Source organism: Seriola dumerili, unplaced genomic scaffold (genome assembly GCF_002260705.1).
Source record: "Seriola dumerili isolate Sdu_G_001 unplaced genomic scaffold, Sdu_1.0 BDQW01000138.1, whole genome shotgun sequence".
NCBI classification, from domain to species: Eukaryota; Metazoa; Chordata; class Actinopteri; order Carangiformes; family Carangidae; genus Seriola; species Seriola dumerili.
In genome coordinates, this window is record NW_019174393.1 from 15,153,672 (window position 1) to 15,174,179 (window position 20,508).

At 44.3% G+C, this 20,508-nt stretch overlaps 1 protein-coding gene across 2 annotated transcripts in view; it reads right to left on the minus strand.

Annotated features, from left to right (window-relative positions):
* Positions 1 to 18,771, minus strand: part of LOC111224959 (pleckstrin homology domain-containing family A member 5-like) — a 222,698-nt gene extending 203,927 nt beyond the window's left edge. For both annotated transcript variants that reach the window (XM_022749671.1, XM_022749672.1), the window contains exons 1-3: positions 18,680 to 18,771; positions 18,478 to 18,554; positions 17,592 to 17,649 (exon numbers count right to left, since the gene is read on the minus strand). In XM_022749671.1, the coding sequence (XP_022605392.1) occupies positions 17,592 to 17,649; positions 18,478 to 18,554; positions 18,680 to 18,771 (227 nt within the window). The remainder of the gene's footprint in view (positions 1 to 17,591; positions 17,650 to 18,477; positions 18,555 to 18,679) is intronic.
* Between the last annotated feature and the right edge of the window lie 1,737 nt (positions 18,772 to 20,508).

Genomic DNA, 20,508 nt, shown 5'->3' on the forward strand with positions numbered 1-20,508 from the left:
CAAGTTGTTTCATCTTTTCATCTTAGTTAACGTCAGCTAGGTAGAAAAAAATCATTTCATTCACTCAGAGACTACCAGCAACTTTTAAGGTGGAATGTCTTAACATTAACAAAATCTTAACCTCGGGGTCTTTCAAGGGGTCATGATAAAAAGTTAAGGGGTCACTAGATACTTTTGTTACACAAAATAATGTAGTGCTGAGAACGTTCGATTCCTCTAGCCTCTAAAAATCAATCTTTGTTTGAAAGGCTCACACCTCATGCCTACACAGAAGCTATAATATATAAGGTTCACAAATTATTTTAAAAGGTCATAAGTCAAAAGGTTAGAGCCAGAGGTCTCAAGACAAGCAGCTGAACAAGAACTTTGCCAGATAAAATACAGCTACAGATATTTCAGTCCGTAACAACCTCAGGTAGATCAAAACTGTCATAAGAAAGACAAAGAGACAGTGGGACAGAGTCCTATTGCCATGTCAGCACTTAGGAGGCCAGAGAAGTGGTCGTTGATCTGAGGGTGATTCGATCAAACTCAGTTTGGAGTTTTCTCTCTGTAGAGCCACATCTCACTGTGTTTCTCCATGGCTGAGCACCGGACACAGGCTCAATTCAATCAATCCAACCAGCCAAGGTTCCTCCTCACTCACTCCAGCAGCCTGAAGTAGCTGCAAAATCGTCTTGTAGACCATCAATAAATGCCCTTTAGAGAATAAATGCTTCATTACTTTTAAAGTGTGATGGTAAAGTAGGTTTGTGTGTAAAATCACAGAAAGCAGATTGAGTTTTCTCAAATGCTTATAATATTTTATTTTGCTGCAGTGAAGAAAAAAATGTTGTTTAATTATTTTGACACCGGCAGCATTAGAAACAGGCATAATTAAACTTTAATAAATGAATGATGAAAAACTTTACCATTTTTACCGATATGGTGAAACATGTATATGTCACCATCTTAACCCTGATCCACAACTCAGTAACTAACTGGTTGAGACTGGAAATGCATGATTCTGAAGTCGAAACCAATGTGTAGGGATGGTTCCAGTAGCCGGTTCCATCTTGGATGTGTGCGTCATTGTTCCCATTTGAATAACTCATTGTGTCGAGACTAAAAAGACACACAAAAGATGAAGTTCTTGGGGAGAGATCAGGGACGCAGCAGCCTTCGAGTGTGGCCAGGACCAGCATATGCCCCTTTGTTTGAGACATACCATAACAGCAACAACACACAAAGGCCAATATGCCACACACAATGAAAATAGTCTGGTGCAACACTAGTCTACTCGAACTGTCAACAATAATAAAGTATGCATGACGCAGTATGCACGCGCTTTGTGGGCCAATAGCAAAATGTAACTTCTGGCCCAACATATGCCTGGGTCTTTGGGCCCGAGTCCGGCCCGTATACAGTACTTCCACAGTACTTCTGGACTGTTATCCTCCAGTTTTTGAATCGGTCCAGATGTGGAAGTAGCATCTGACAGTCACGTTGTATGTGGGCCTGACTTGGGCCAAGAAACCAGGTGTATATTGAGCACAAATGTGTGGCCCAAGTATTTGCCACAACACTTGGCTGAGCCCTTAAAGCCAGTGTTGGCTGAATAGCCACGGTTGCACCACTGGCAGCTGCATGGAAATAAAGTCCATTCAGCTCATTTTATAGGAGCTATACGCTGTCTGTTTCTATCTGGTTTCACTTGGTAATGAAAGGCTACAAATACAGAACACAACAACGACAGCCAATTTAGGCTGGTGTGACTACAAGGTTGCACTGGGTTTAACTATCGTGGAATAATGCATGAACACACCCAAGTCCAAATATATGGTGTTTTTCCTGTTCTTCCTATTGTATTGTGTGAAAGCAGCTTATCATCTTGGCTGAATAAGTGTCAGCAGTGACAACCTCTATTTCTTTTCATAACTTTCCACCCTTGTTGTGGTTTGGAGTTTCCTATTGACCTTACTTCACTGTTGCATTCATTTCAATGAGCTGTTGGGGCTGCAGAACTTTCTCTACCATGTGATTTAGGCTCAGGGTCCTAAATGGTGGTGGCTGGGGGTATTTTTGCCCTGATTCCAGTTCCACTGTGAGTGTGCTGTCACTCACTGAGCAGTCAGATCCCTCAGGGTATCAGTGGCCTAAATGCACGTATCCAGGCGCCTCCAACCAACTGAGCTGGAATAAGGGGAAAGTGATTTTCAAAGAGTGCTGGGTTAAATGGGGTCAGCGGTGTCTTTGGGGTTCCACGGCTCACTTTGCAGCAAGAGCGGATCCCTGTTTCAAGGTCAGAAGTTTGATTGGATGTCAGACTGTCAGCGGAGACAGTGAGACGCATCCAGAGTCACCCACACATGGAACAGGAGTGGGCTGCAAAACAACTCCTTCACATTTTCACAAGTTTCATTTTGAAAAGAGAAAAAAAGCAATGCCCACTCTTCCAAAACAAGAAGGCACTCAGAGAGCAAAAAACTCCACCAACGCTCAACAATTCTCCAATTTTCAGTTCAATCTGAAAACGTCATTTCTATGGCTTCAATATGAAGTTGAATTGATTTCTTGCAAACATCCCCTTAGGAATTAGAATCAAACCTCTATCTCCATTAGTTTCACACTTATGGCTCGGATCAATAATTGTTTAATGGTGGAACTCCCAGATCTGGATCACCACCAAAATCTAATTGACTTTGCTTTGGCTTAAGGCCAATCCGTCCAGCAAATTTATTGGTAATGCACTTTTTGAGATATCCTGCTGTCAGACACACAGACAAACTAATTAACGGACATTAAACTTTTTATTCCCTTGTGGAAATAAACCTGAAACCTTGTCAGTACAGAGAGAGAGAGAGTTAGCATACAGACACGTGTGGACAGGAACTTCAATGTTGTAGGTGGAACTAATGCTAAATTTAACTACTTTGTAGAGTGTCACTGTCATCTACACTCATGTACTGCACTGTATAAAATGATCATTTGTTTTGTGTGGTCACAGCCACCTTGACCTTTGACCACCAAAAATCAGTGGCAGATCCTGATAAATTCTTATTATACTTCTTTCTCATGGAGAATCTTATCGTCTCTCTGTCAGTGAGTGCGTCTCTCCTCAGTGAGGAAGTGTAACAGACTGTGTTTCCTCGTTCGTCAGGTGACTCAGAGAAGGGGCGGAGCTTTGTGATGCTCTTGCCCTGAATGCTGAAACCGGACACATTCATTGTGCCTCCAAGAGATGTAATTATCTGGAGTGCTTGTGTTGCATCCAGAATGCAAATGCACATTTTTGCCCGTGGCTCTCTGCTCTATAGGGAAGGTGTGTATGAGACAAAAACTTTTTTTTTTTTTTAATTATCTTCCATTTGGCTGTCTCTCCACTCCACAAAAAAAAAAAAAGAACACCAACACCCAGATGCAGAGTTAGGAGCCACAACTGACCTCAACTCTACATCGTGCTTTCAGTTAACGATACAGAATGGCTGAACTTATGTGCATCTATTCAGAGGGGACAGTGTAAGTCTGCAGAGCCACTGGGTGATTTCATGGTTCATATATTTCCCATGTCAAATCAAGTTAAATAAAATCAGTAACTTTAAATCATATTTGTGTTTCACTGTGTTGTGCAGCCAATGGTGGAATCCACACCACTGCACTATAAACATTCAACATATATATATACATCTACATATCATCAACTGTGTTGTTAGACATGACATTTACAGGTCTACATTCAGGAAGTAATGATCCATCCACTGTCTTATTCTTGACAGCATCAGTATGAAGATGTTTCCATCGGTGGCTAAAGGAGCTCTTCATATTCTGTTGATGTGCGCATTCTGTCATTATGCTACCATAGTTTGATGCGTCTGTCTTTATGCTGATGGGTGTTCTTATAGCTGTAAGCGTGTTGTACAGTTTGTGATGTGGTGCCAAGCTGTTAGACTGCTGTACTGGTGCCGACTCAGGCGCTTGTATTTTTAGTTTTAAGCCATGATGTAGCAGGTTTTATGTGATTATGGCACCTACATGGCTTTAGTGAAAAGAAACAATGTTTTCTTCTGGCCATTGGTTACATCAGTGGCAGCATTGTTGCTCAAATGGTGAAAGAAACACAAGATGATCTGACAGGTCGAAATCAAGAAACCAGCTGAGCCAGATTATCTCATTATCTATTTGGGTCTGAAAATGAAAAGTGGCCGCACTCTGAGACATTCAGGAACACTACAGTGAGTCTGGCAGGTTAAAGCTGAACCAGGATCAGTGAGGGGTGTTTACAACAGACAACAGTCTGGGTGATAATTTGTTTTCTCTCTCAGATAACTAACCTGGAGGTGTGTTTACAACCTGTCTGATCATCTGACCGCACGTGTTTCATCCCCTGCTGGAATGTTTTCACTGTGTGTTTTCACTGTGTGTCACCTGATAGAACCAGAGAGCAGAGCAACAAAAATGACACCAAAAACAAATGTTTCATCACACAAATAAAAAAAAAAAAAAGCATTGGGGCTGCTGACTGTTAAGCATTAAATACCAGGATATTAGAGTCCGTGTCAACACACTCAGTGTCCTGCTCTGTCACTGCTGCAGTGGCCCGTCTTCCCCACAGGGATGATCCCAGCTTCAGATAATCTGATCTCATTCAAACCACAGTATCTACAAACCTCACATAGATGATCCTGCCAGTGGAATATGGAGCGTACGTTTCAATCTGGGAACGATTCCAACACACAACCACAACCATAAGCTGTCAGAGGTCAGAGGTCAGGTGGTGAATAAATTCACTTCGATAAAAATGCGTCTTTAATGCGGCGTCGGAGCAGGTCTTTATGAGGGCTCAGGTCAGAATCAGGTTCGAGAAGGGTAAGGGGCTAGGGAATGCATTATGTCCGTGAGTGTCCTCACAAAGATAGAAGTACATGTGTGTGTGTGCATGTGTGTGTGTGCATGTGTGTGTGTGTATTTAGATTGTACAGGAAACTATTCATGAGTTAGCTCTGCCCCACCCAGCAAACAACCCACTTAGGAAATTCTCTGTACCAAACAAAAACACACACACACACACGCGCACGCACGCACACACACGCATGCACACACACGCACACACACACGCGCGCGCACGCACACACGCACACTTGCTGTCATTGTCGTCAGTGCTGCTTTTCGTGGATATAAACATCTGCAGAGTTTGACTGAGTGACATGTCCTGTCCACCTCTCTCTCCTCCCTGTCTCTCCCTCTGCTCCTCAGTTGGGTTAGATTGCTACTCCCACATACAACATTACAACATGTTACACATCTTCACCCATTAATCAAAACACAAGCTGAAAGATTTTTTTTCTCCCCCAAAAGCATGAAAAGGAAAGACGCTGTTTTTCTTCAGTCCTGTGCAATGCTTGCAGCTCTTCCTGCAGAGACACAGTAACACTCAAACTGCAACTGTGAGATTGAAAAAGTCTGAGGGTACGCCCCCTCCAGCCATTAATTAATTATGGCCTCACACATTTGAACAGCAGTACGTCAGTGGTAAAATGACTGATTGCAAAAAAAAAAAAAAAAAAAAAAAAAAAAAAAACTGAAAGAAAAAAGATCTGTAAGTATGAAGTTTGGAGTGAAGAGTTCAGATATAGAGAAGCCTCACAATGCCAGTCGTCGAACCCTGTTTCTCTCCTGATCCTGGTCCACGATAGAATCAGTAGTTTTGATTTATTTTTGATTCTATTTTCAATCAGACTTCCCTCCTTCTCTCCTCTCGGACACCAACACAAAACTCTTTGCTTCTGGTGTTCAAAATGGACAAACAAACAACTTCAACTGAGAAACTGAAAATAACCAGGAATGTCTGTATGTGGTTCATCCAGCGAATTAACATCTAAGTATTTTATCATATTGATGTAAAAGTCTTGTAAATCCAATATAACAGTCCTGCTCAGTCATTGGCCACAGGGCTTCAGTGTCAATTTGTTTCCCTCTGTGTTTCCACTATATGTCGAAAAGCAAACTCCTCATGTCTCTATGAGTGATGCCTGTTGTAAAGCCCTCGACTTCACTCTTTGGGTTGAGTCTCACAGCTCTCATTAACCTGGTTTCCAGCAGCTGTTCTCAGAGAAGAAGCTTTCAGCGATAAACCCGCTGGACACTAGCCGCTCAGCACCACGCAGCAGACAGACACTTAACGATTAAAAATTGTATTAAAATTGCTGCAGCCTAACTGGGGATGTTGTCTTTTTTATTCCACGCACTCTCCTTCCTAGGGTCAAGCAAAACCCACGTTACCCACAATCCTGCCGGTAGCAGCTAAATGTAGCCTGGAGCCTCCGGACTCTGGACGCAGAAAAAAAAAAAAAAAAAACAGGAGCGGGTAAGTTCACTTCTGTTTAACTCCACACCCCCCAGAGCCGACGTCCACTCAACTGACATCAGTTGAGATCATTTAAAGGGCGTCACACAGCTCCCTTCATGTGAAGTCGCACTCCAACACTGAGACGCACACTGCTGCAAATCAAAGAACAAGACTTCTTTATGGCGGCGCTGGATTTATATTAGATTTTCATTAATGTGAAGAAGTGCTGTGAACTGTGCAGTGACATATTGAATCTACTTGATCAACCAAATCTAAACACCGCTGACTGGCATTTTATCTGTAGTTTCTCTGTTGATTGTCCACAGTATTTACTACATCAAGATAAGACTGAGTGATATGGCTTATAAACAATATCGCAATATTTTTAGGCTTTATATCGTGTTACACGATCTATATCTCAATATTTTTGAAATGTCCGGTTTAACCCTTCGATGAATAAAATCACAGCAGTATGATGATTCTAGTCCCTGCAACATTCAACTGCATTAAAACATTCTGACTGTTTATTCATTAGTGGCTTCTATTGGATAAAATTGCAAACAAACAGGAGGGAAATCACGACCAACTTGAATCTGACCTTTAACAAACACAGAGCTCATACCAACAAAAAAAGTACATCAACAAGAATCCCTTAGAAAGACATTTGACCCGGTGCTGAACCAATTCATCCACCTCCATCTTCAATTACCGTTTCTGAACACGTTTAAACTCGCTTTAGCACTTCACTTCTTTTACTATCCCTGGTTCCCTCCATTTCAGATACAAAAACATATACACCTCATCAACGTGTCTCTCTCACACACACACACACACACACACACACACATACACACATACACACATACACACATACACACACACACACACACACACACACACACACAGCTGGGCAGAGGAGTATGTTGTCTAGGGAGACGGCCACAGGAGTGAGAAAGAAAGGCAAAACGAGGATTTCATGCCGGCGCCTTAAAACAATTACATGACGAACTGAAGTCGCAACATAGTCATTTGCTGCACCCCATGTGGAATGAGCTGCGATACATCGAGAATATTCGATATATCTTCCACCCCTACATCAAGACATATGATAATCTCCTAATATGAATACTGTAACAGAAGATTTCAACCATATCATCATCACGTTTAAACGTGTCCACAGAATCAGTGTCTGACTGAGATACAGTTTGCTCAAACACACACTTACGTCAAATAAAAAGATCTTTTCTGATTCATTTGGGATTTTCAGCTGTGGGCTGTGTTTACTATTATTTTCCCTGGCTGCCACTTTTATAGAAACCTTTATTACAGTTCACACTTTACTATCTTTCACTTAATTCAATAGAAAGCAATGGTGTTGTTGCTCGCTTCACTTGCGTAATAAAAAAAGAAACTTGAGTTCCCAGGATAAACTCTGGGAAGTGCTTGCACATTTTTCTCACACTCGCATGCGCAGGCATGCACACACACACACACACACACCCGCTTCCACACAGTCACACGCTGAGGTGAACGGTGCTTCCTCAGAGTTTTATTGTCTTGCTGAGCATCACTGAATTTCACACAGTGAGTCAGAATCAGCTGCCTCTGCAGCAGATACATGAATCCATGTTTTCTGGTGGGTGAGGAGCAGCGAGGCTACGTTCATGTTACTCTAACTGTTTATTTTGTGGCATTCCCACAGCGCTGAGTGGCTGCCAAGCTAAACCAAAGACACACACACACACACACACACACACACACACACACAACACACACACACACACCCACACAACACACACACACACAACACACAACACACAACATAGGAGAGAGAGAGAGAGAGCGACAAGCACAGAAAGGGAAGAGAGAAACAGGCAGAGACAGTCCTGGTGGCCTGACATGACCACTACCTCTCCTCTCTGCTCAGTGTCAGTTCCAGGTTACACTCTCTGATTCTCTTTCATTTCGCTCCCCCCGTCCTCTCCTCTTCATTTTTTATTCATCTGTCTGTGTGTTAGCAGAGAAGTGGAGTATCATGAGGCTCCGCAGTTCAGCAAGCCTTTGAAAACCTCCCCCCTCACCCCCCCCTTCTTTCATCTCTGCATGCTTCAGGCTAAATGACAGCCCCACAAACCAGGCCTTGTTTGTTAACTGTCCCACTACAGTCCCACTACAGAGGTCAAAGGTCAGCTGCATGTCAGACTCGGTTAAGTCGGATTCCAAAACCAGCCGGGGTGAACTTTTGACCTCTTGAACCCTCTCCTTCCCTTCATTGAAGTATCATACTCAGAGGAAAATTCAGACTTCCTTGTTTTACATCTCTGTGTTGTCAAAGAGGAAGTTCATGCCGCCTTGTGAATCACTTTATAAACTTCCGAAAGTTTCCAGCAGGGTAGACGTGGTAAAGATAAAACAACACTTAGATTTCCTTTTCAACACATCATGTTGAAGTGAAAAACCAGCAGCTGCACTGCAGTTTGATATGAGAAAATGTCTGAGTTAATTAAAACATGAGTGCCTCTTTCTGAAGCTGAAAAATTAACAATGAGGGAGAAACCCGGTGGACAAAAGAATACAGACACCAACGTCTCCAGCACCAGAGGAGGACAGAGACGACAATACAATGCAGCAACACGGCCTATTAACTTCTGACCGACAGACGCGACCAGCAAACTCAAAGCCTTTCTGTTTCTAAACTGCAACTTCAGCCAGTTCACCAAAATACAAGGGTGACTGCCAGGCTTTCTGCCACATCCATGTCATATGGGTTGGATGACGACAACAAACAATGGTTGTGTGATTACAGCATTACCAGACTAACAATTCTGTGCACTCAGCTTTACTCACCTTTAAAGGACAGATGTTGGCTGATGTGAGGCATCCCTCTTCACCTCTGTACTATGAAGCACCAAGTCAGATTTATCACAGCTTTCAGGAAAGTCCAGGTTTCCCAGTCAAAATTGAATGTGAACACACACACACACGTCGGAAACTCATTATTACGATGCCTCTGATAGGCCATGAATGCAGCATTTGTCTAGTGATAGTCAAAATGTCATCTGGGCAATGTAAGAAATTAGGTACGGTGGTATGAGTACGCACTGGAGGCGAGTACGCACTCACAATCTATTCAACCATCCGACAAACACTTCGGAACGTTGTGCAAACTGGCCCCTGAAGACCCTGCTGCCCCACAGAGGCTGCGGTGTTACATCCCACAGCAACACGAGTGTTGAGCTGATATTCAGACGGCTTGACATGAGCCTGATAATGTCACAGTCTGACAGATGTGGAGCGTCGAGATCGAATTCAAGGGCTAGGCGCAACAACTGCTGATGCTCTGAGGAGCTGGTCGTGGTGCAGGTGTAATTCGCTCTCTCTGATCCACTCCGTCAACCTCTAGCTGCTGGTGGGGCTCTGTTTGTTGATTTAATGATACCGATGTTTTAAAGTCATGACATGTAAAGGGAAATAGAAAAATAAAAACGTGAACTGCACTGGTTCTGGTCTGTAAAAGAGTTGACAACGAGGCAAAACCTAGACCTTACAGGTTCTGAGATTATTGGTCATAAGAAGATATATTTGTGGTTTTAAGAACCAAAAACCATCTCAATGTAGTTTTACTAGAGAGTCTCTGAACCTCTCTTCTGATTGGCTGACTGTTTCCTGAGTGATCTAATAAAAATAAAGCAGATTTCAGGTAAACACTTAGAGAAAAAAAATCCTGCAAGGTTGGATGGTGGGTCCAGGTGGGCGCAGCTTGGGCATGGCTGAGAGCGGTGACCGATTCGTTGTGACATCACAAAGTTCCATAAGTCCTGAAGGCTGGTTTGAAGGCTCAGTTTCTGAATACAGGCTGTGTGCATTTCTCTGTGGACTGAGGCTTTGATACTTTCACAGTATTAATATAGAACCTAGACCTGCTTTATAATCAAACAACACATGGACATCGATCCTAATACTATATGAGACCTTTAATATCTAAAGGGTTCGTCTTCAGCGGAGCATGAATGTGCTCAAATAATTTATGGTCAGGGTTAAAAGTAAGTTGACTGTCGGAAGGAGACGAATGCAACTGACATTCTCCAGTGACAAAGTCTGACATTTTGCCTGCCCAGTTACTCTAACAGGGTTAATGTCTCGCTGCTCCTGCCTTTGCAAAATAACTGCAAAGTGAAGCAGTGTGACAAAAAACGATCAATATTCTCACACCAACGGCAGAAACATGGGTCAGTGCTGCTGGTTTTTCCAGTGAATTCAGTCTTCAACACATACAGATGGACTCGCACACCGCCACATATTAACAACAAGATTAAGTTACAGATTTCCTAATTAGAAAAGAAATTCATCTTTGAGCTCTTCTGCTTTGCCATCATTCATGTTTGCAATGAGGTGCTTGGCAGCTGCTTCCATCACAGCCCGTGGTTACTGAGCGCTCGTCCTGCAGGTGTCCTTCCCCCCTTTCGCCATATATCACCATCAATAACCTCCATCAGGCTGCAGTGCTCATCATGCATGGACACAGTCCTCCCCATCTCTGCTGTTATAAATCAGCTAGAACTCCACCGAGCCCCGAGACACATCGCCCCACAGAGAGGTGGGAATTTAAAAAAAAAAAAAACCTTTGGGTGGAAACACACTAGCTGAGGAATGTGTAAGTAAGTGTGTGTTACGGTGTGTGTGTGTGCTGAAAGGAATAACAAGTGATCTGGTGCCTGTAGCAGCCTGATAGCCTGGCAATCCAATCAAATCCAATTAAATATTCTCAGGATGTCAGGAGGGGAACAAAGTGACAGTCAGGAGTCAGAGTGGATCTGTGTTCTGGATCAGTGAACACACACACACACACACGCGGTCACACATGCAGAGTGAGTGTGAGAGCTGCGAGGTCACACTTATACTTTTCTTCGACTTAAAAAAAACTAAATCACACACAGGAACAAATTTACAGGTGAGGTCAAGCTGAGTGCGCACACACACACACACACACACACACACACACACATATTCTGATTCAGAGGATAGATTGTGTATTACTTTGCCCAAATACACAAACATTCTCAGTGGCCGACACACACACACAGATGTGAGGAGTTGGTTAAAGCTTTAGGGAGAGCTCAGTGAGGCAAGGAGCAAACATCAAACAGCTCCAGCCAGAAGAGACACAGGGCAGGACACACACACACACACACAGAGGGACACACACACACACAGAGGGACACACACACACACACACACACACACACACACACACACAGAGGGGGGTGGGGGGCAAGAGGGAGAGAGATGTCAGAAGTGAAGCAGCGGAGTGATTTATCCTGGGATTTGAGACTTGAGGAGGAGAGGAGGGCAGCCTGGCTCCCACTGAGAGGGAAGAGTCCCCAAACACACACACACACACACACACACACACACACACACACACACACACAAAAGGAACAAACACATAAGCCGCCTCTCACGAGAAATGCACAGATTCTATCGACATGGCAACAAAGAGCATCATTCATGACCCAAACTTTACCCTAAACATGACCAAATTAATGAACCTAATTTTTCAAATAATCATTTAAAAGGACAATAAGAACTTTATTATCACACTGTCATACAGCCGGGCCTCCAGAGGTAACAAAACTGATGCAGCAGAGGCCAAGATATCCCGACTTTACAGCTGACGGTATGCTTCCTCACAACGGCTGGTTGAACAGACAAATCCTACCCACACACCCACACACAGGGGGGCTGCGTCCAACCGTCCCTGTCCCGGAGCTTTTAGAGCCTCCCTGCTGGGTAAATGTCCACATCTTTCAAACTCCGCAGCTTCCTCTTGAACTAAAGACTTCTTCGTCTTTGAACCCAAGCTGAGATACGCGAAGGTTCACAGAATGTAAACAATGGAATTTTGGAATCTTTAATCCAACGTATGGATGCTCCCAAACTTTCCTCCATAGAATCTGTTCTCCAGAACCTGGTCTAAATATATGACAGCACACATGTACCTTGCTGCATCTTCTACTATATTTTTTCATATATAAAAAAATGTGGAGAAAAAACAAAACAAAAACAAATCTACTAAATCTAATCTAACTCTCAAATGTGTGCAAGAGGCAGGGCTGGGCAATTAACTACATCTTGTTCATTTCGGGTAGTTCGGTTAATACTCTCCCTCATGTGTGTGTTAATGAACTGTCCCCTTGAAAAAGAAATACCGCCTCCACCTCATGCCACTCACCTTAATTCGAGTTCACTCAAAGCGAAGCTGGCGATGTGGACGACACGAGCGCAAACACTGGGCCTCAACCCGAGCACCTTCTACCCGAACAGACTGTCCCTCTGTTTGGACACATTTTGACTTTTGAACAAAAAGTCCAATGCAAACACCGCAGAGAAACGATTTCAACAACCAAAGGTAACACCACCAATTTGTTTAATCATTTGGAACACAATCACATTGACGATTACAGTCACATAATACTTGTAGCAACCACTTGGACTTAATTGCAGAGAGAGCGAAATGATGAAAGACTGGAAGGAGAAAGAGATCTACAAACAAAAGTCAACAGGGAATTCTTCAGCACTGGTAGACTACATACTGAACAGACTGCTTACTGAACAGACTGCATACTGAACAGACTGGTGAGAAAGTAAAGGACAAACCCAAACATGAGTGGAGAAGCATTAACATGCGCAGAAGCTTCCATACACAGCACTAGAGCTCACTGAAGTTTAATGAGTACGACTAAAAGACGACTCCATCGTCCACAACCTCAACCACATTCATTATTGTAACCGTGACAACAGAGGTCCTCTAACATTACTGACGCACTTCTTTTTATCTACTCCTAAACCTAACCAAACCGTGACCGTTCCACAACCTTGCCAGCGGCTTTATTATTGTTACCACGACGACGAAGGTCCTGGTATGCCTGGTGCTTGTACGCTCCTATAGATCGTACCTAAGGGTAGGGACAACTGACCTACGTGGTGGTTCAGGTTGGAGGTCTTGTTGACATGTCAGAGGAACTGAGTAGGTGTCCTGCGATACAGAAGTCTACTCTTTCAAACCTTTGCTAGTTCCCTCTGATCGTGAAACATCAAACCAACTGAATTTGAACCACTTCTGTTTGCATCCAGCAGTAGCTACAACACTCCAGTATCGTAGGTCACACCACTAAACAGCACAAAGACAAGCTGAATCGAAAAAACACTGCATCAAGGGTTTTAGATTCAGCTGGGCAGAAGTGAGAGTCACGTGAGAAGCCAGTTCTGTGTTCCGATCTTTATGGACAGGACAAGCAGCAAACACAGCAGCTAAGTGGTGAAGCCAGTTCCTGGTTCAGTTCCTCCAATTTCTCCACAATAGTCTGACTAAATGGAAAATCAAAGGGAAAACCCCCCAAGTGTGTCCGTCAGCATGAAAACTCCAGACATTTCCTCTGCAACAGATCACCAAACTCCATCTTATCACAGTCAAATGTGCAAATATGGAAAGTCATGTTACTGCAATGCCACCAAGTAGAGCCCACACCTAGCTCACTGGCCCACAGCCTGATGGATGCAGTAGCTCCAAAGCAAGGAACTTGTTTATGCCAACCAGAAATAAGAAAAACAGTCGGAGTGACAAAATCCATGAATTTCTGTCTCTTTTGTTTCACTCTATCAACACATTTTTCTTTTTCTTTTTTTTTTCTTTTTTTAAAGAACTACGGCCCAGAATGTCAACAACATCTATCAACATGTTTCTAATATACTGTACCTGGAACACTGACACTCTCCTCTGTTCATTTATATGTAGATCTGTACTGTGTGCTGAAAACCTTTGGATGCGTAGACCTAAAGCTCACACAACTTCCAATTGTGTAAAACTTTTTCATGTATTGTACCAATATATCAGCATTTCTGAAAAAAGATCATACGTGTCATGCTCTGCTAAGACGTGTGTGACACTGACATGCGTCTATAAATAGAGGAAAAAACCAAGCTAGAAAAGATATATCAGAAGATATTATGGTTTAAAAAAAAAAGGGTTGATTTTTGATTGACAGGTGTCTCAGCCTATCACACTAAGTCACGGCTGCCACTTTTTTTTTTTGACTAACCCAGCAGAGAGCAGTAAATCCCAAATGATCTCCCAAACCCCAACAGGTGACACGACAGTCGGTTACTTCCTGTTTTCCTGCAGGCAATGGGACAGCAGCAGGTAACATGCGGCACACACAGGGTTTCATTTCAACGAGTTGTCACGCCTCGTCTTGTTTACCTGAGCGAAGGTGAAACCAACATCACAACACATGAGACGCTGCCATGTTTCATTCCAAGTCAACGCTCCACTGACGTGCCACGGGTGAGTGCGGGAGCAATTAGTTAGCTGTGCAGAGCTTAACACCTTGGCAGGATTTCAACATCTTTGGCAGTCAAAGAAAAAAAGAAAATATTCAAGAATTATTTGGAAGACACTGCGGCAGCTCTGAACTCTGATCTGAATCTAAATTAGAAACATGCAACAACCCAACTGCAAATAAAGCCAGTCCTCCATGTTTCTCCATCCATGAACTAGCAGTGGTTTGGACTGAAGAAATATCATCTCCTCTTATTCCACTGGAGGTTTGCGTGCTCTGAAACCAGGATTGTGTCAGTGTTTGTTGTTGAATTACTGTGATTTCAAACTAAGTGCTAAGTCTAAAGTGTTGCCAAGTGATGGTATTTGAGCTGAGGAGTCACTTTACCCCCGCGTTGGCTTTATTAAAGGAAAGCAACATGTTGGCAACTCATGTTTGGAGGCTGTACAACGCTTCTAAAGGATATGAACAGATCAGATTCAAAACCTGAAGATCAAACAAAGGCGAGAGGAGTTTGACCTCCAGCCTGAAAAGGCCGAGCCTGGGGAGTGACCGTCCGTCAACAGGCATTCAAGGGCAGCAGTGCCCTTCAGCGCCATGGATGTAAAGGGAGCAGCAGAGTCAGGAATCCAATAATAGGCTGATAGAAAAGTGACCCGGCAGGAATTTGGGAGGAATTTGAAGGATTTGAAGAAGTGGTGACGATGCAGTGTTGTTCAGTGAATATGACACTAGGCCGAATTGTTCAGAGTCGAATACTGCTCATTGTAATCAAGACTGTGTGTGCTGGAGTTTAGCCTGAGTCAGCCAATACCAGGAGCACAGCAGTGGCCGTCTGTTAAGACCGAACGTCCTCTATCAATGCCTCGTCTCACTGTGACTCACTGTGAATTCAACACCAGGTACAAAACTGACAACAAATGACCTGCTTCACTCCCCCAATCACGGCTCATATTGTCCGCCAATGACCAAAACAACTCGACGGGAGGCTCGTGGTAAATTTCTGGAGACTTATTACCTCCGGTTTGGACGGGCTCAGTGCATTTCCATTCACTCTACATCAGCGCTTCCAAACCCTTTTTTGGAACGCTGCCCCATAAATTGAGCAATGTTTACTCATGGACTATCTGGAGTTCTGCTTCACAGCCTGATTGGTCCAGACACAGTATCCAGTTTCAGGCAGGGGTTGGGTTGTTTTTGCTGCATAAAGCTTTGAGCTTGGATCAATGGGACGAGCGAGTGAAACAAGTCGGGTTGGGTCTTCAAGAGACTCGCACATATCTCAGTTGTAGTTGTTCAGAACCCCTTCAGCTCATCACAGGGAGCACATGACTATATGAGCTGCTGGCAGTGAATATCCCTTTTTAGACTGTTACAATATCAAAGACTGCGACCAAGCGTTTAATGCTACATTTCAATACTGGACAGTTTTAAACACACAACGCTACAGGTACAGTTTGGCTGCTACTCAAAAGGAAGTGAAGTTCAGTACCACGCCACAGCAAAGATTAGAGGAAAGCTTGAAAAATTAAACATCCGTTTTATCCTACCCTGTTTCATTAATCATCTCATGACCGCTCAGGTATATCTTGTGACTTCCTTGAGGAGGGTCCAATCCATGAGGACAGATTACCAGCTGGCCCCACTGGCCAAAATCAACTAACATGATTCCCAATTTTTTTTTTTTGCCATGGCCCTCTGATTTTGCAAACGTGGCAAAGCCGATCGGCACTGCTCCTCACGACCTCTCGCCTCCCTGCGCCATCTCTGAATCTCTCCTGTTCTGATCTCGGCTCGTGCTTCATTCACACCTGCACCCACAGCTGTCCACCTGACCAGACTGTCCTCTGTGTTTACATGCGAGCACTTAACAGCGTAACTGTGCTTCTATATTCCGTGTGCGTGCATACATAAACACACACACACACACACACACACACACAAATGCACGCCGGGTGTCCATGTGCGCATTTCTGCGTGCATTCATACATACCAACTGGCAGCGGTTGTGGGCTATTTATAGAGGGGCTGTATTAGCTCACCATATGTGTCAGCTGCTGCTCTCGAAATGGCCACAGACAGCAGGAGCAACAGCGGGAAAACTAGGTGGGAAAGTAAGTGGAACAAACAAAAAGTGGCTGCTCACATCCTCAAAGAGTGTGTGTGTGTGTGTGTGTGTGTGTGTGTGTGTGTGTGTATGTGTGTGTGTGTGTGTGTGTGTGTGTGTCAGCTGTGGGTGTGTGAGAAGCCGGGAGGCTGTGGGGCATTTTTTTTTTTTTTTGCCGTCAAACAGGTCCATAAAATATACATGTACGCAAATGTGCACAAGGAGGGAGCTAATAACCCTGGAGAGGTTACAGACACGCAAATACAAAGACACTCGCATGTGCACACACGCAGCACGACAACAAGTAGAGCCTGTTCGGCGCAGCAGGGCAGCCTCTGAGTCACACGTGCTTGTCAAAGTTGCGTCCCACTGACAGCAGAGACTTGTTCCTCAGCGAATCCCTCCACTGGTGTGTGTGTGTGTGTGTGAGAGAGAGAGTGAGAGAGAGAGACAGCAGTGAAGGGCAAGAGCATGAATGATAGAGGAAGAAAGCCTCAACAGCAGCGAAAGAAAGACAAGACCAGAAACGGTGTCTGTGTGTGTGTGTGTGTGTGTGTGTGTGTGTGTGTGTTACGAGGGAGGCAAACAGATATATTTGTGAATTGCCCCCTGCTCCTCCAGCAGGGCTAGAAAGGCAGAGAGGTGGGCGTTGATGAGAGCGGAGGGAAATCTCTACGCTGCCCAAACAATGCAGCCCCTCAGCGTCTCAGCTAGCCACTCTAACTGTCTCTCTCTCTCACTCTCACTCCCCCTCTGCATCTATCTCTCTACCTTCTCTTCTTTTTGTCTCTTTTTTTTTTCACCACACATTCCAACTCACTTGATGAAGCAGCGAGCCCCCTCGAATGTGTATCCTTCCTCCCATCCTGTTGGTAAATCTGTGAGGACAGGGAGGGGAAGAAAAACACAACGTACAGGAACATGAGCAGCTGTGCACAGAGATATGAAGATTATACACACACACACACCTGCATAGCAATGCAGTGTCTGGACCACAAATAGCTCATTTGGCTTGTGCCCCCCCCCCCCAGAGCAGATATCGCAGGATTACTCGATCATACTGTCTGTCTTTGCACTGCTCAGCCTCCAGCTGCTGATCTGCATGCAGAGATGCTTCCTCAGCCGTCACCCCCTTTTCTTGTCGCGGCAGATGTGCGTTTCATTTTTTTTTTTTTTTGGAATATATGCTTCGCACTAACGTGTTGTATTGTTCTATATAAGCAGCCACGGTGGATATACAGTATAGGTGCTTGGAAATAGCGCGTGTCAATAGCACAGCTGGGGTTTTTTTTTTAGAGGGAAATATGTCAAATGTCACTGCAGGTAATCGGCTCAGAAATCGGTTCACGCCTACGTGACGGAACTTTTAAAAAGTGTGTCGCAAAGTGTCCAGGTGGAGCGAGGAGGGGGGGGGGGATTAGGGAGGGGGGCGGGAGGGGGTGATTTGGACGCCGTGCGTAATGGTCCGCCGGAGGAGAGCGGAGCAGAGGAGGCTGTTGCTTTGCTGCAGAGAGAAGAAATCTCCCCTCACCGTCTCCTCCACGGCTCTCTCCGCAACTTGTCGCCCCCCTTGTTTTTCCCCGGCCGTGACGCTCGGATAACCTTTCCCAGATCGCTGCATGCGTGCATGTGTGTGCGTGTTTTCACAGGGAATGGAGAGAAAGAAAGAAAGCAAGAAAGAAAAAAACACCCTCAAATCATTTTACCTGGAGTTTTTCTGTGCCCCGTGATAACTGCTTCTCCAGTAACAGGATGCAACCAGGTTGTACTCTTTGCTTCTTCGCTGTTAGTGGAAGAAAACGGGGGGAAAAGGTGAACAGAGAAGCCGAAAAAAGACAAACAAGGAAGAATGCGTCGGAGAAATAAGCAGTGCGTATCCATAAATCCGTGTGTCCGCGTGATATTTACTTGATGAAGAATATGCGTCCATCCCGAGTCACCCCATAACTCCAAGAAGAGGGAAGGCAGGAGAGCCAGTCCGGCTTAGGATCCGCCGCCATGTCTAGCTGAGAGCTCTGCTGCTCTGGGTTACTACACAGGGGCTGGAGTGCGCGGCGCCGTGCCAAGCGCGCGGGACCAGGAAACCCTCGCGTGCGCGCTTACAGCAGGCGGGAGCGCGAACGGAGGATAAAGACACAAGCAATGATTTTCTGCCAAAGGAGGGAGGTGGTGGGGTAGTTTTTTTTTATTTATTTATTTTTTTTGTCAGACTTCCTTATGAGTGTGTGACTAAACTGGCCCCAATGAAAGTTCACCATTAGTATGATTCCTGCACGCGCTATAAGAGTTTATAATCCACCAACCAATCAATACTCAGACTCCACCAAATACATCCATGTGGCTGATAAACAAAATGCTAAATACAGCCATATGCGCAGATGTACATGTGTGGGTGTGTACAGTAGGCTACATGCTTTTTTTCCTTCTATACGCAGCATACAGGCATCAGTGCATTTTTCTGACATGATGTATGCACCTATAATTTAACTCCTACATTATTTTGTTTTCCCCTTTGTGTCCCTTTCCTTTCAGTATAAAATATAACTGACTGACTGCCTCAGACATACAGAAAAAAAAAATAAGATAAAACATTATTTATACAGAAAAATTTCCATCTGCCCATAGATCCTCTGCTTCCACTGGGTCAGACCTTGTGTTCTACATATAAACACCAACACAGGTGTTGTTCCATTGTGAGCCCCAGAACAGTGTCAGGGCTCCTTGTGTGGAACTTTAAATTAAAACTTCTCCATTCCAAAAAAAATGTTTCCCCAAACTTACAGATGCTTGATAAATTCCTCCAGACTAACAAATGGACAACAGATTGTTTTGAAAGAGAACAGACTTCCTTGGCAAACGAAACACATTGTATTTGCCATATATCAAAATTCAACTAATTCACTAACTCATACTTGGATCTCCCACTCCACCCTCAGTTTTCTTGTGTCATGTTTTTTTCTTCTTTTTCTTCTCTCTAACTGTTTTCTATTGGTTAATTCTACTTTTCTACATATTATTATCATGTTGCTCTTCACATGTTCTTGTTGTGGAGCATCAAATTACCATATATCACATCCAAACATACAGCTTCTGCTTTAGCATGTAGCACTTTTAGCTGTCCAACTGGAAACCCACATTTTCAGCCGTCAATCAGCGACATCCTTTAAAAACCACTGAGGGTTTAACCCCGAATTCCCGCTTTTCAGAGGCAAAGCTCTCTGAGAGCTAATGACAGCGCTAATGTTCAGTGATGAGGAGTGAGGGGGTGGGGGGCTTCTTCAGGAGGTCTCAGATGACAGGGGGCTTATTTTGGAGCTGAGTGTTTGCTCAGATATCGATCAGCTGATGAAACAGTAGCTCCCTTTTTCCACTGCTACTTTACAAACTATATTGTCGTTAAGGAGACGTCGCAGTCTGTGATGGTTGATAACACGCTGGCGTTCAGGAGTCAGAGGCGTGACTTGTATCACAGCAGTGTCAGCGTCTGCCCGGCTTCGTGACTCAATCTCCTGCGCCACCCAAACAAACCACCTATCAGCTCCCCACACCCCTATCCACAGCCACCCCACTCCAACAACACACACATGCTTCCTAATGAGGCTAGACAAAGCACACACACGTTGTTAAGTCTATCCCTGAGGTCAGGAATAGCTCACATACTGAAAACACACACACACACACACAGGCACACCCCATTAAACCCCCCCCCCCAAACACAGACAAACACACCCAGAGGT